The sequence below is a fragment of the Ictalurus punctatus genome, chromosome 15 (assembly GCF_001660625.3).
Source record: "Ictalurus punctatus breed USDA103 chromosome 15, Coco_2.0, whole genome shotgun sequence".
NCBI classification, from domain to species: Eukaryota; Metazoa; Chordata; class Actinopteri; order Siluriformes; family Ictaluridae; genus Ictalurus; species Ictalurus punctatus.
The window spans coordinates 19,032,869-19,048,901 of record NC_030430.2 but is presented as its reverse complement, the minus strand read 5'-3'; the positions used below and the strand labels follow the sequence as shown (position 1 = coordinate 19,048,901).

Below are 16,033 nucleotides of genomic sequence, written 5' to 3'. Positions count from 1 at the left end.
AAATTTCCCTTCTTTCTCATTTTCTGAGACTCACCAGGAGTGATGTTGCTGGAGGGGTTAGTGGTAGCGGTGATGGCTGCACCACTCTTGTGGTTGCTAGGGGTCACCATGCTATCACTGGTCCAGCTGACCATCCAGCTGTCGGAGGAGGGAGCATCAGAGTTAGGAGAGAAGGCCATGTGGGTGGAGGGAGGCTGCGGCTGCTCCTCTCTCTGGAGCTGCTCCAGACACTCAGCCAGTTTGGTGTGGCCTCGAGAGCGAGCGATGGACAGAGGCAGGCGGCCCAAGGAGTCTGGGATGGTCAGAGCTCTGCGGTCCCATTTGTACAGAACCACGGCTGCTTCGAGGTGACCCAGAGCACAGGCCCACATCTACACATGAGGAGCAGGGTATGATATATTCAACAAGGAGATCAGATTAATGTTACATGTTATCTCTGATATCTATGAGTGTTTGTTATAAGAACCAGGTGGAAATTTTTACCAAGGGTGTACAAGAGAAGTGGTCAACGTTAAGTGGGTCCACCTCAAGCTCCAGATCAATGCTATCTGCATGCTTAGTGCTGTACAAAAAGAAAAATTTATTTATTCTGAATGCTAAGAAACTAAATCATGTTATCCTGCTACACAAAATCAATTGTCATCACATGTACATGTAACCATTCATTCATTTATTGCTCTTCATTATGTGCATTATCTTGGTCATGTTCATGGTGGATCCTATTCTGGGAACACTGCATGGAACACACTGGATGGGATGCCAGACCATTGATGGTCCATTGACGCATGCACACATTCACATACTCGTTCACACTAGAGACAATTTTGTGTATTTAACCCACATACTGGCATGTTTTTGGGAGGTGAGGGGGAAACAGAAAAACTCAGAAGAAACCCAACCAGTATGCGAGAACATACAGAACGCCATACAGACAGTAATCTGAGCTCAGGATCGAAACAGGGTGCTGTGAGGCTGTGATACTTCACACTGCACCACTGTGCCGTCCTATTGTTTAATCATTCCTCATGTCTGCGTATGTATAATATGTATTCATGATTATGAATAATGAGGGCCAATATGTCCGCCAAGAAATATCTGGAGTCTTTTTCTTGATAATGGACAATTTCTGCAACTATAACAACAAGAACAATGAAAAACTTTTTTTTTTAGTTTGTTTACTAACTAATTTGTTTACTAGTTTGTTTACTTTTGTTTATATATTTTTCAGCAAATATAACTACATTATACACCATGAAGTCAAAGGGAATGGAGAATTAAGCTGATATGATTTGATCTAATATTGATTAAATCTTGAAAGACATTTTCCTCAAAGGTCTAAAACTATGACTCAATTAGAAATCCTGTGACTAGTGAGAGTACATACACAGTAAATACAAATACAAATATGACATTCACACACACTCTTCTTTTTCTGTCACTCTTTCTGACATTCTCCATCTCGTTCCCCAGGTGTGGGATGTGACTCACCGCCACTTGATGAGAGTTTTGATGAGCGTGGCGTAGCCTTGTCCAGCAGCAAGGTGCAGCAGGGTCATTCCCCGGAAGGTTTTAGAGTGGATCAGGTGTTTGGATTTGGCCCAGCACGCACGGTTCATCATCTTCTCACACACGACCACCACACGGCTCTCAAACGAACTGCCCGCCTGTCCCTGGCCTGACAGACACTGTGGACACAGGGTATGTACAGTTTAGAGCTGACTCTATTACAAAAGTACCTGATTAATTAAAGTCGAATGAACTGTTTCTCAATGACAGTACCTGAGACTGGCTGCTACTGCTGTTCCCTCCATTTCCACCTCCCCCTGCTCCTCCTCCTCCCCCTGCTCCTGCTCCTCCAGCTGCTCCATTGCTTTGTTGCTGCTGCTGACCGGCCATCTCGGCCATCCTGCGCTCCATCTGCTCAAGCCGCTCCAGGATGGACATTCTGAACTGGTTATCTACAAGACAACCATGTTTACGTTTAACAACTGCACTGACAGGATGGAAGAAAAAAGTCTCTCAACTTCAACACTTCATCACTCTAGTAAATGTACTAAAGTGAATGGCTCACTGGAATGGAGAAAGACAACACAATAATACTTTACCAGGAACCGAAGACCACAGAGCACAGCCATTATAGTAAACCACAAAGGTTAAAAGCAGGATAACCATTTCAATTACTTGACACACAAGAATAAAACCAGCCACTAAAACTGTGCACTATATACATGCGGTTTCCAGCTAATATACTAGTATATCAAGTTAAAGTACATTTGTACATCCAATAAAACTGTTAGGTAAAACCTGTAGCAAAATAATGGTTCATGGCAAGATAAAAAACTCAATAAGATGACTGAAATACCATTTCAATATACTGCACTTATCACTAACTGACACCAATGTTCCTTCAATGTTTGGCTCTTGCTCATCCCGTACCTTCGAACAGCATGACTGCTCCAACCTCCGCCGCCACTCCCCCCCTCCCTCCCCTGATCTGAAATAATTCAGTCACTGGTATTGGTTTGCGTATGCTTTTGATGTCCATGTTGATGTTTGCTACCAGTTGTGCGCTATAGATTATACTCAGTACCGATCCAATTTGCATGTAAACAGGATTCTGGAACATTCATTTTCCCATAAGCACTTCTCCATTTTAGGGTCATACTGAATTTCAGAGTGAATCCTAGAAGCACTTGGTGCATGCCAAGTCATTATACACAGGCATCCTCGCCTGCAAGGGCCCAATCCTAATACAAATCATGTTTATTGGGATTTGAGGAAGCTAGAGTACTTTGGAAGAAACCCACATGGATGCTCAGAATTAAACTCCGCTCCATGAAACTATGATACACCCCCACTACCCTCTGCATCACTGTGTCATTGTAACACCTTGACACCTTGTTGCAATTAGCAAACTGAATAAAACATTTATAATGAATATTAGTCAGCATTAACACATTTTTTCATTACCACACCATCTGCAACAAAATACAAAAAGGCACGTAAGGCAGAGTGTTGAATGTAGACATACTTAGAATAATCTTAAATTCTTGTGGATCTGCATTTTCTGTACACTGTATAAAGGCAATCCTGGTCATCTTCAGACGAGAACAGAGCATTGATCCAGACTGGCGGCTGTTCACATGGTTAGAGGAGCCGCTATATTAGCAATAGCAGGTTTCAGGTAAGGCTGCCAGCTCAGAAGGGCAACACAAGTGTCCAGTGTAGAGCAGGAGCGTGCGTGATAAAAAATCATAGCATGTACGGACTGCTTTAGCATCACTCATCCTGCCAGGATCCCGTTTCTGTGGCAACCTGCTGCTGAGCTGTAACTAGGCGACAGGAGCATGCCTGCGCGTGGCTCGTGGCAGCGTTACCATCATTATATCTGTGAATGAGCATAGCAGGTCCAACGCAAAAACACAAAAGAGACTAAGTATGATGCTCTTGCTGTGGAAACTTTGCTCAAAGATTAAACTTTGCTTGGTTTCATTATCCCAGCTGCATGCCTGGTTACCTGGCGATGGTATGCGAAGTGGTTTTTCGAGGTCATGTTCGGCGTCACCGTTGAACACCACAGCAGAGTGCCTGAGTGGGAAATTGCAATCACTTATGTTAAGCTCTGAATCAATCCAGTGATGGAAATGGATTGCTATTCTAGGCATGGGTTGATGCCATGGTGTTAACAAACCATCCGGTAACCATTTCAAGTGTTCAGACAAGCCTGTGTCTGTGACTGCATCTGCTTTTGTGATCTACTTACAGACAGGAAAATGAGCAGTGCTGGGTGGGTGGGCGAGCGGGTGGATGGAGGTAGACGTTATTTGGGTAAAACAATGACATCCGTCATCAGGCTTTCAACAAGGCCTGGGGGATGTGCGTGAAAAAAGCTTGCAAATACATCGAAAGGTTCAATAATGGAGGTTAGAGAGCTAGATGTGGTCTATGCGTTAAGTGAGGGCATAGATCGAGAGACAGAGGCTAAGAAACAGCATGGCACTGAGAGACAGAGCAAGAGCAGAACAAAAATAACAGAAATAGGAAGCGAGACAGACAGCATGGACGCAGCACGTAGTAGCAGTTTTGACATGTCTTTGTTCAGACCCAGTGCTGCAGTCTGCTGCAGTGCAGATGATGTCATCTCCACCTGCTGCTGCGAGCGAGCACGCTCAGAAAGCCACGCACGTCCACTGCAGAGGGAGAGGGGCTAAGGGGAGGAGCTAACAGCATACAGGGTCGAGGCTTAGATAGATTTCCCAATCAGAATCCAGGCCACAATGTGATGTCATTAAGACCCTCCCATTTTGGTCTAGTACAGTACTTCTGTCACAGCCTGTCATCACTCACAGAAAAAACACTATGCTAAGGAAGATACTTAATGCCATGTTTATGTAAAGAGGCTCCCACTGCAAACTTTTTAGCAAAATCTGCACTGGTGGTCAAGAGCTTCGTGTCTTTTGGCTTTTTTAAATTAATTACTATAAATGTTTGTATATTCCATTTGAAATTCAGGTTAGGTTTATCATGTTGCTAGTTTATGCTCATTTATTGGGTATTCGGGGTGAATGTCATGTGTCCCATATCCATCAGCATCATCACATATGCATCATTTCAGCTTTCCAATATTAAAGTGCTCGCAGGACAAGATCACCATCTGACAGAAATGAACAACTTTTTTTTTTCATTCCAATATGCTAACCATGTGCTTCCCTTCAGTGCGCGTGTTGTTACTTCTCCATCTCCTGAGATCCTCGATGTGTCTGTACTGATGTGGACTGGCACATCAACACATCCTAACTCCCAAACTAAAGCCTCTTGCCATCTGCTGCAGTCACTGAGGTGCACAGACATAGCTCAATCATCAGCCTTCCCATCTCCTGGCCTCCCTGAAAGTGACTCACTGACTCACAGGCTCAGCTCTGGCTTGGGCACAGGCATGTGAGCTGAGAGGTCATGGAGGCTAATAACCTCAGCCCCTGCAGCCTGCTCCCTGTGTGAAGTGCTTTATTTAGTGTGAGTTTGCACTTTAAGTGTGTGAGGGCTGATGAGCCAGGCCTGCAGCATGTTCTTGTTCAGGTTCCTGACTGTCCACAGAGAGAAATATGAGATACCTGGATGCAGAGAGCACTATGAAGAACAAAAGCTGTCACTTTTTTATTCTATAATAAGTCATTGCACACTTATTCTGGCTCCAGGTTGCTGAACCACATGGAATATATGCTGATGGCTGAACATTATAACGCTGCAGTTTTCCCTTAGCTAGGTGTGTGTGTATATATATATATATATATATATATATATATATATATATATATATATATATATAAACAGTTTGTATAGTATTATCACACATGCTAGAGAAAATCGACATAGTTGCAAATAGCATTGTAAAATGACTTTGCTGTGCATGATGTACATATCTCCATCCAAATATGTTTACAGGTCCTAATGTGCATGGTAGTCTGGGTCAGTTATGTAATTTGTGAACTGGTCCCAGTAGTTGAAACTAAACCCTAGCAAGACTGAGCTGCTAGACATCCCAGGAGATGGCTCCCCATATCATGATCATGTCATCTCGCTAGAGAAATCGTATCTCTGATCGCACCACCTGACAACATACAAAACTTTGGTAGAGTTATATCGCTAACCTGACTCAGTCATGCATATGTCTTCTTTAAAAAATCAAGAAAATCTGTCCTTTTCTCTCAATGGAAGCCATGCATGTGCTCGTGCAGTCTGCAACTGCCTTAAGATGCCGACTGGTCCAGAATCCAGAAAGCAAAAAAATGGACCCCCACTCATCAAATTCTGCTTTACTCCACCTTTTCTTCAGGTCACAAACACGGCTCGAATGAACCAACTATCCCTCACAAAGAAACATCCATCAAGACTCTTCCACTGGCTGTTCAAGCAGCTGAGTCAATATATGTCTTCAAGCAAAGACTGAAGCTCAACCTTTTCACTAAAGACTTAAATCTACACAGCTAAAGAAAAACTCAACTCTTGCACTCTAACAGGGTTTAAGCTTTTTGGTATTCTTAAACCCTGACCTATTTGTACTAGCATGAGCATATGTTTTTCAATAGAGAATTTTGTAAGTGCCTCTGGATAGAAGCATCTGCCAAATCCTGGAAATGTACGTGGTGTGTGCAATATCAAAAACATTTCCCACATGCCTGTGTCTCTGCAAGTACAGTCACGCAAAATGTGCAAAAGACCAAGCTGGAAATGACATTTTAAGCTTTCAGTGTAGCACAAACATTTTGGAAACAACAACAACAACAACAATGTATAAAATGTGTTAATCCACCTAGAAAGTGTAAGTGGTCGTTATAATTGTGAGAGAAATTTGCAAGAGGTTTGAATTTTAATGTTCATTTTGTGAAAGGCACAAATTATTTTTCACTACAACCCTTTGTGCTACAGTATTTTAAGGCAGATTTGCACTTAGGCAAAAATACAATAGTTTTCTAGCAAATCTGCTTGTATTAGTTACAAACTAATACAGTTCACATAATATTCACTTTTTTCAGACCCCGCTCGCAGCGGTCTGATCCGTTTTTTGGGGCAGTGATGGCTTGGTGGTTGAGGATCTGGGTTCCTGATCAGAAGGTCGGGGGTTCAAGCTGCCACTGTTGGGCCCTTGAGCAAGGCCCTCAACCCTCTCTGCTCCAAGGGTGCTGTATCATGACTGACCCTGCACTCTGACCCCAACTTCCTAAGATGCTGGGGTATGTGAAGAAAAGAACTTCACTGTGCTATAATGTATACATGATCAATAAAAACTCATTCATTATTTTTGTTATTTCACTCAGCTAGTGACTTAGTGTCAAATAGCTACTGCGAACATTGGCTAAAATGGCTAAAATTTGAATATTGCTGTTCTTAATAAGTTTTGCTAATGTTTTTATGTTGTTAATATATTCTGTTACCAGCATTTTATGCCAATTAGTACATTGGGATATACTACAGTATATGGCCAAATGTATATGGACATCTGACCATGATACCTCAATGTGTTTCTTCTCCAAACTGTTGCCACAAAGTTGGAAGCACAAAATTATCACGATTATCTTTGTATGCTGTAGCATTAAGATTTCCCTTCACTGCAATTAAGGGGCCCAAGCATGTTCCAGCATGACAAGGCCTCTGTGCACAAAGTGAGCTCCATAAAGACATGGTTTGTCAAGACTGGTGCGTAAGAACATGTGTCCTGCACAGAGCCCTGACCTCAACCCCACTGAACACCTTTGGAATAAACTGGAACTCCGACTACACGTCAGGCCTCCTCGCCTAACATCAGTGCCTGACCTCACTAATTGTCTTGTGGCTGAATGGGCAAACCCCCATAGCTACACTCCAAAATCCTAGTGGAAAGGCTTCCCAGAAGAGTGGAGGTTGTTATAACAGCAAAGGTGGACTATGTCCATATTAATGCACATGGTTTTGGAAAAGGATGTTCAAGAACAATTTGCGGTGTGATAGTCATAGATCCACAAGCTTTAGGCCATTTAGAGTATGTGTGTGAAACAAGATGCTTGTGGTGTTGCATGATCATGTTTGTGACTGTCTGATCAAGTTTATCTTTAGATCATATGGGCCCATATGGACTCCTGTCACTTGCTAGATTCAGGATGTGCTAATTGCTTTACACATGCGCAGTTGTGTAAAGCACACAGTTGTGTGTTGCGCCTAAGCTGTTTTCACTTGGTGTAAACTGACATTTTTTTATTTGCAGTGCCATTGCTGATTGCTCAAATCATTAATGTTCAGCTCTGAAAATGTTACTGCAGTGTAGAACAAATAAACGAATTCCAAATAATGGTTTTGGGTTTCTCAAAAATGATCTCAAACTCGTTTTTGCTAGCTTTGCGTTGCACAGTAATGCTGAGCAGTGTGCTTTTATGAAACATCACTAAAATGGCTGAATCATTGAGGCTATTGCTGTATGTGGAATGCAAGCAATATTGAGTGCCTCAAATTGTTACCTGGCTGGACATAATCACACTTATACAACAGTACAGGTGAAACCACAGACCTGCGATGGTGTTAATTAAATGGGGATGAATCCCCATCTAATTCATCCCCATCTAGGAGGTGAGGCTCCATGATCCTATAGAGCACTGATATTTAAGAGGGCCTCCCCGGTGTTTAAACCTGCTGCTTGACACGGCCTGGTATTTAGAGGAAGTGCAGGGGAGGAGGCAGTGCCCTCTTGGCACAGGCTGTACCAGCTGAGGCGACCATCTGCATTCACCCTCCCATCTTCATCCCCATCTAATTAACACTGCTAATACCCAGTGCAAGTAGAAATCCTTCTAGGGAATTTGTAACTCAATTAAATATTTTACAGAATGTACATATTTTAATGAAGATTGTGGCAACTTTTACTGGTTATTTACACTACTGTGCTTAATTGAACCTCATTAAAATCCATTGCTGTGGTTGCATATGGTTTGTCTAGGGACCACCTTTACAAGACATTTTTGGTGCCTCGGGTGAATTTATACAGCTAGTAAAGTTAGCTTTGCTTTCCTAATCTGCCAACATATCTAGTTTGAAACCGAGCATGAAACATAAATCAAAGAACCAGTTCTCAAACTGTTTAGAGCATTATTTCATTTGTGTTTTCACAAGAGACAAACTACAAACGACACAAGCAACTTGTTACCTGCCAATTTAATGCAGGTTGAGAGTTGGTAGTCTAGACTATAAGAGACATATGAGACAGATAATAATGTATTACTGTCAACAGCGTTCATAGTCACCTCTTAGCCTACTTCCTCTAACATTGATTATACAAGCATTATATCACATTTGAGACAAACTCTCCGTACCATAAATGAAAACTCTGGCATGATGTACTGTAGTTGTAAGGAAATTGTACTGAGATAAGATTTCTGGACACGTGTCTGTTAAGAATGACGACCAGTACCTACAATCAATTTGCATGGAATAAGTGACGTCTTTATAAATCACAAACATAAAAGTTTCTTAACAAGGTACAAATGGTTGTCACACTAAAAACCAACATACACCTCAATCTAATACAGACTGCTTTGACCTTTATTATAAGCACTTTTTGTAGTGCACATAGCATAAAAAGATGTACTTGATCATTTGTAGGTCACATGACCATAGCACATATGTACAGTACATCTGCGCTAGGAGTTCTTGTCTACATTTTATTGTTCTGTGTTTTAAACTTGGCCAATACTTGGTTTTGGTTCGGTTTAACTGGGAAATGAGAGAAAACTGCACTTTTTGGACTGTCTTATTTCCACAAGATATATTGGAATATAATATAAATTTAAAATGGCATACATATTGTACATATTACCTGGGGTATTCTACTGATCGTTTTTAAGAAACTTTATTGTTTCCAGATGTGTACATGCACAGTCTGTAAAAATGACTGAATACTAAATAATAATAATAATAATAATAATAAAAATATATATATACTCCAGTGATAATTACATTAGCCCACCCAATGTAAAACTAATCCAAGCCGAATAGGACAAACACTTCACTAGGGAAGCACTGTATGTACACTGTAGGACACATTCTCTTTCATGCCTTACATGAACAAAGTATCCCTGCAGGCGGCACTACTCCACACCAGAGCGGCCCCAATGAACTGTGCTGCTCCACAACAGACCCAGTTACACAAGTCTCTCTCAGTCCTCAGTCTAGACTTCAAAAATGCCTCGAGCAACAACTGGCTGCCAGTGCTGCAGAGAAACCAAAGCTAACAGCACACACACAAACACATCACCCCACTCCCACCATTCAGCCCCTACAGCAAGCGCTGAGTATTTAAAACCCCGAGTCCTGATGCAGAAACTCCTACTCAGGTCTCATCCTGCTCACCAGAGTCTTTAGCCAGCTGACCCATTGTGGGAAAAGGCAAAGAGCTTCCCACGACTGTATACTATACATGATAATAGTATACCACCAGGGTATGCGTGTGCTCTGTAAGCCTTGTCAGTGGTGAATGAGGCAGGTTCATGTGCATTTGGACTCTCTGGAGGCTCTCAAAGTGTAGTGGGCCTGTTCTGATGCTTGGGAAGCTTGTAAGATGTACGTTTACCAGGGTAAGCATGCCAGGAGATGATGCAGAGAGTAGGTACCATGTGTGGCATCAGCCATTACAGCTGCACAGCAGTGAGCCACTCACACTTACTCATTTATCTGATTGCAGGGACACTTCCAGCTAAGACAAGCAGAGCTTGGAGCAGAACATCCCCATTAACAGCAGTGAAACTCGTCAATTTGGAGTAATTATGTGCAATAAATTAGTAGAATGGCACATGTTAGTACGCAGGAGGTTTTTCTTTTTAACACTTTTTAATCCTGCATAGTGTTGCTTCTTCACATAGTGAGACAATTGAAGACGGAGTAACACTTGTTTCTCAGAAATGTGTGGATGGCCTAAAAATCATAAGCCAAATGCATTAAAATTCTAATTAACATACAAAAGGTGAATTCTATTTCATTGTACTACGTACAACTCACTAAAAGTGTAAAACATCCAGACCGGTGATATACGGTGCAGCTTGCTCGCTGTTCCACTCTCTGGCAAACAGGAAACCTCTGCAGACTTTAATGGTCCTTTTACTTTCCGCTTGAGTGGACCTCTCCAATTTAGTATCCATACAAACAAATGGCAAAACACATTAACTCGGCGCTGGGATTCTCTGTGATAAACGGTCATGCTCATCCTTCCAGACATGCCCTGGTTAAAACAGCTGCATTATTTCTCATGATATGACAGTTTACTGATGCAAAAACAAAGGCATTACTGTGGATAAAAGTACAGCAAACAAATTGTGAATAGACTCAGTTTTCATAAACAACATACGAACAGACTTTTCTACATGACCATGCAATTATTTAACACTGTACTACAATATGTTTCATGAAATTCCATAGTGACTTTCTTTTAGATAAAAATATCTTGTGATTTTCAACTAAGGAAATGATCTCCAATAACATCCTCTATCTTTTACCATTTCCTCCGGACTCCACGCAATCCTATGACTTGACAGACTCTTTAAGAAAGGTCAAGCTCAGAGGAATGAATGGTTCAGGACAGCCAATCAAGCTTTAACAAACTTATTATACACTCAATCTCAGCATGTCCATTACAATCTGAAATCTGTCAGCTTCCTTCACCGCTAGCTCAGTTTATGCAAATGAAATAAAGGACTCCTGGGAGGATCATTATGATTAGGATTTGTCCATTAAATAAAAGTGTTTGGCTTTACTATAATGTAGTATTTATCAGTGATATTAAAAAGATATGAATAAATATGTGATTAATGATTTAGTCTGCAGTTTTTGATTTTGACTGAAATGAGAATAGTAAGACTTAGGCTACAAGTAGCAAATAGAGAATCACTAAAAATACCATTGTATGTTGTGTTCAACATTAATTGAACTTCCAGGTGTTAGATATTAGGAAGTTCTAATTCAAGAAAGGGCAAAAAAGTTCAGTATCTAAAGCAGAAATTATAATGACTGACAATAAATGTACCCTTTTTCCTGACAGCCTTTCTCTCTTAACCACAGCTTTCCATTTTTAAAGACCCTGAGGTCCAGCCAGTCTCTCAGGTAGCTACTTCCAGTTCACTGCTCGGCTTTTCTTCAGAAACTGTCTCTAAGGAAATGGTGTCTTGAGAAAAGTTCTTTCAGACAGATAACACGAGAGACTAAAGTGCACCACTTAGACTCATGATGGACACGATTAAACCTGATCGGTTTAATGTAACTGTTAAAAGCATATACGGATATCAGTATAGGTATAAAACTTGGAATCTTGTGTCATGTGACACGGGGGCGGGGGGGGGGGGGGGTGGGTGGGTGGGTGGGTGGGGGTGTTAAAATATAAGTTAAGAGATGTAGAAGGAATCAATCAGTGTCAAAATATGCATAAAAAGTTATACTTTTAGACAAACGCTTCATTCACACTTAGAAATACTAAGTTTAGGAAAACCAGGGGAATTATGCAACATCAGTACATCGAAAGTAATGCAAAAGTTTCAAAGACTATCTTGTCTTGACTCTTCCTGGATCAACAGGTTGTTGGGCTAAAAGTTCTTATAAAAAAAGGCTCTTATTTGCACAAGAGCTTCGTTTCTCCTCTGTTTAATAAAAAAATGGCTGTAAAGGTCAGTGGTGTCCATCGTGTCCACTGCTGCCCTTACACAGGCTGCATCCTGATCTGCGCTGCATACTACTGCACTAAAGAGGACAGCCAAACAGCATGCCACTAGAGGTAACCATAGTTACCACAGGCAGCGTACTATCTGTGACATTAGGATAAGGTTTGGGACGCGGCCACAAACTCTAGTCACGACCACTGATCATGGTGATTAAGTGCGACAGATTAAAAAAAAAAAAAAAAAACCTGAGCAAATTCTGTCCTGTGTATGAGCTTTGTACACCTAGCATGTGATATAACAATTAATCAACCATGTTATTTCTTCCCATGTGGAGGATTAGCCTATATAATATGCAAAAAAATAAAATAAAAAAAAGTTTAATTATTCAAATAAACAGTAACATCTTAATAACGTTTGTAGAGGAGTCAATTCTTTCGTGCACGTAGAGACGATCAGGTGGTTTGCTTGAGTTTTTAAACAAAAATAAATACTACGTTCAACACACCGGTGACCACGTGTGCAGAAATCCGCCCGGTTCCCTGATCTTCGCATTATGAAACTTTCCCATAATGAATACCATGTGCACTCCAAACACTGCACTGCACTGTGCCACTGAACCGACTGTAATCGGAGTGACGTATAGACGGAAAAATAGAGAGCAGAACAAAATCCGACAAAAAAGAAAGAAAGAAAGAAAGAAAAAAACCTCAGGCAGTCATTTCTTCACTAAGGTAAAGTGACACCCCGAAAAATGAAACGTTTGTGTTTGTAGCTACAAACAGACAAACAGTGACTGAAGTGCACAACAGAACTTGCTGATCTAAAGACATCTTGTTTGTAGTAGACTAAGTGCACGCAACTTTGCTCATCCACAGACAGACTACTACTACTACTATACACACAAACACAAACACAAAAACGCACACAAAGACAAAACTAGGGTTATGGAAACGCGTCCGACCTTCTATTTTATTGGCCATGGAAGTCCCCCTGCAATGCACACGGTCTCCGTGTCTTTAGGAGAAGCAGGTGTCAGTCATCAGCATCCTGACCAATGTCCCCGAGAGAGAGAGAGAGAGAGAGAGAGAGTGAGAGAGAGAGGTGCAGTGTGTCAGTTTTCGCACTGGGAAATGTTCACGCGCAATCCTATTTAAAGCAGGGACGGTGCTCAGTGCTCTCCTCCCCGGCGGAACTCAAGCGCAGAAAAATCCGCGTGCAGAAAAGCGCAGAGAGAGAAAGAGAAAGCCCGCTCACTCCGTGCGCTCCCATCACTCCCTACTCTTTTTCTCACCCTCCCTCCATCCATCCATCCATCCCTCCCTCCCTCCCTCCCTCCACCCCCTGCACCCTGCGCCCCTGTTAGCCCGCAGTGAAAGACAGACGGCGGGGCGCGCGGGCAACACGTAAACACGCGCCCCACTTTCCTTCCTTTCTTTCATTCTTAGTCAGGTTTGCATTGTCAGATTGCGCAGGATTTCCGGTTTGGACAGTGTGAAGAAAACACATCCACAAAATGTGCACTGGTTTACCTTTATTAGCGGCTAAATGATTAAAACATGCATAAATAACATTGCGCGAGCACGGAAATCAATAATGGCACTGCAATAAATGGCACTGCCTCCTGTTGCGGGGACGCACGCACAACCACACCCACCACTCGCTTTCCTTATATCCCGTTTCCCCTAATCTTATGCCTACTTATAGCCTATATATTAGATTGATCTAATCTGCTCCCGTTACCTTTAATAATAATAATGCGCTCTGATATCACTATTCTGTAAATCGGAAATTAAACCCATCCCAGTCCACCACGGGCGTTCTTTTTTTTTTTTTTATTCTTCTTCTTTTTCTGCTTGTGATGAACTACAATCAAGCGTAAAGTCTCGCGAACCACGTGACACCATGTATCATTTACGGTGCTTTAGGAAACACGCCCACTTCAGCACCGCATTGTGTTACTCGCAGCAAAACAAACAAACAAACAAACAAAACAAGCAAACTGGAAACGTGCAACTTTTGAGAGAAATAGCTACAAGAAGTCAACGCGTGTGTGGACGGCTGTAGATTCGACTACATGCAACTTCAGGACGTAAATCTGGATTTTTACGCACAAGATGTCAAACAAACAAACAAACAAACAGCCAAAAAGGTCCACAGACACTGGACTGTCATGGTTACACCGCGCGCCACATCCTTTAAGTCTCCGGGTTTTTTTTGTCCTGCGCGCGGCTCCGTACCTGCAATGCTGCAGAGGGAGAGAAGACCCGCCTCCTTTCTGCATTATGACAAATCAAGGCAGGCAGCTATGTTTATCAGTGCCTCTCTCTCTCTCTCTCTCTCTCTCTCTCTCTCTCTCTCTCAGTCTCTTTCCCTTTCCCTTTCCCTTAGTCTCTTTCTCTCTCTCTCTCTGTCTCTCTCTCAGTCTCTTTCTCTCAGTCTCTCTCTCTCAGTCTGTCTGTCTGTCTGTGTCTCTCTCTCTCTCTCTCTCTCTCTCTCTCTCTCTCTCTCTCTCTCTGTGAACGTGCGGCTCCGTTCATAACCGCAGACTACCGGCTCTAAACAGTGTGTCAAAACAGATCACCGCCCCTGTGTATGCGCTTTCGGATCTGGTTCAGCTTGTAGCTACTCTTCAGCTTCGGTATGATGTGTGTACCCGCAGTGAACAGGTGGATTTATATGCGGGTTATAAATGCAGGCTTAGGACGCGTGGGAGCTCTGTTCCTAGTGTATCATTTCTATGTGATTAGGAATTGGTCGCAACAATCATGGATATGTGATTCATAAGTGGCCAGACCTTAAGCTTTTTGACCATGCTATGATTTTCTACCCAAATGCTGGGTTGAGCCTTTTGTTTCATTTAATAGGGTTATTTATCTAGTCTTGGGTAGTTTTGTGTAAGCCAACCGCTGGGTTAGTGGCTGGGTCATTTTCACTGACAGGTGAATCAGTGCACCCCTTTCCCACCCCGACACCTCAGCCCAGCTCCTTGGGTCAAATCAACTCAGTGTGGACTGTTTGAATTCACCTCAGGTGGAGGTAGTTGCTTTTACACGGACAGACTGATAGATTTATTTGGAGAAACAAGGTTCGTATCAGTGTGTGTATAGAACCATTACTGTACACTGGGGGAAAAAAAGCAAAAATGTGTGATAACAGCCCAGTTTACATGACATTAAAAGCACCACTATCTTGGTTAGCTTTGGATTACTTGTTTGTAATGCCCACTGGATCCTAAGTTGGTTACTCAGTTTTTTGGATGTTTTAAACATCTCCTTTGATCAAAATCTGACATTTTTGTCTTATATATATATATCATTTATTTGAGTAATTTACTTCAAAATCTATATATAAACACCACTTCAGTTCTAGCAATATATTTCTGAACACCTTCTTGTGTATAAATAAAGGAGATACCATGTGGACATATTTGTTTATAATGTGGTATATTTGACATTTTCAAAGGGTAAAAATAACCCTGAAAATATTAACCAATATTTATGAAATAAAATTAACCCAGCGTTTTTGTAAAACTGAAACCATCCTTTGGGTTGAAACACAACCCATTTGCTGGGTTAAAATTAACAACCCAACTCGATGGGTTAGATTAGCCCAAAATGTGTTGTCCTATATTTACCCAGCTGTTGGGCTTAAAATAAGCAGATTTGGGTTGTTTTGAACCCAGTGTTTGTAATGTATCAATGTATCTTTGGACATTTCCCTATTTTCTGCACTAATGCAGCCTTTCGAATGTACAGTCAGCTGTAGAATTATTGGCAACAAACAAAAATGAGGAAAAACATCTTTGTAGTTCATTAGGTTACTTTCAGTCAATATACATACAACGATCAGCCATGTTATATTGATTG

General features: G+C 41.7%; 1 protein-coding gene across 12 annotated transcripts in view; it reads right to left on the bottom strand.

The window, feature by feature from the left end:
• The window catches only part of camta1a (calmodulin binding transcription activator 1a), a 439,144-nt gene that overhangs the window by 16,389 nt on the left and 406,722 nt on the right, over positions 1-16,033 (bottom strand). For 11 of the 12 annotated variants that reach the window (XM_017488154.3, XM_053686534.1, XM_047160515.2 and 8 more), the window contains 4 exons: positions 1,780-1,958; positions 1,489-1,685; positions 484-562; positions 35-371 (listed from right to left, as the gene is read on the bottom strand). In XM_017488154.3, coding sequence (XP_017343643.3) covers positions 35-371; positions 484-562; positions 1,489-1,685; positions 1,780-1,958 — 792 coding nt within the window. Of the gene's footprint in view, positions 1-34; positions 372-483; positions 563-1,488; positions 1,686-1,779; positions 1,959-13,128; positions 13,443-16,033 lie in introns of those variants that run through there. The other variant, XM_053686533.1, reaches the window with a different exon arrangement.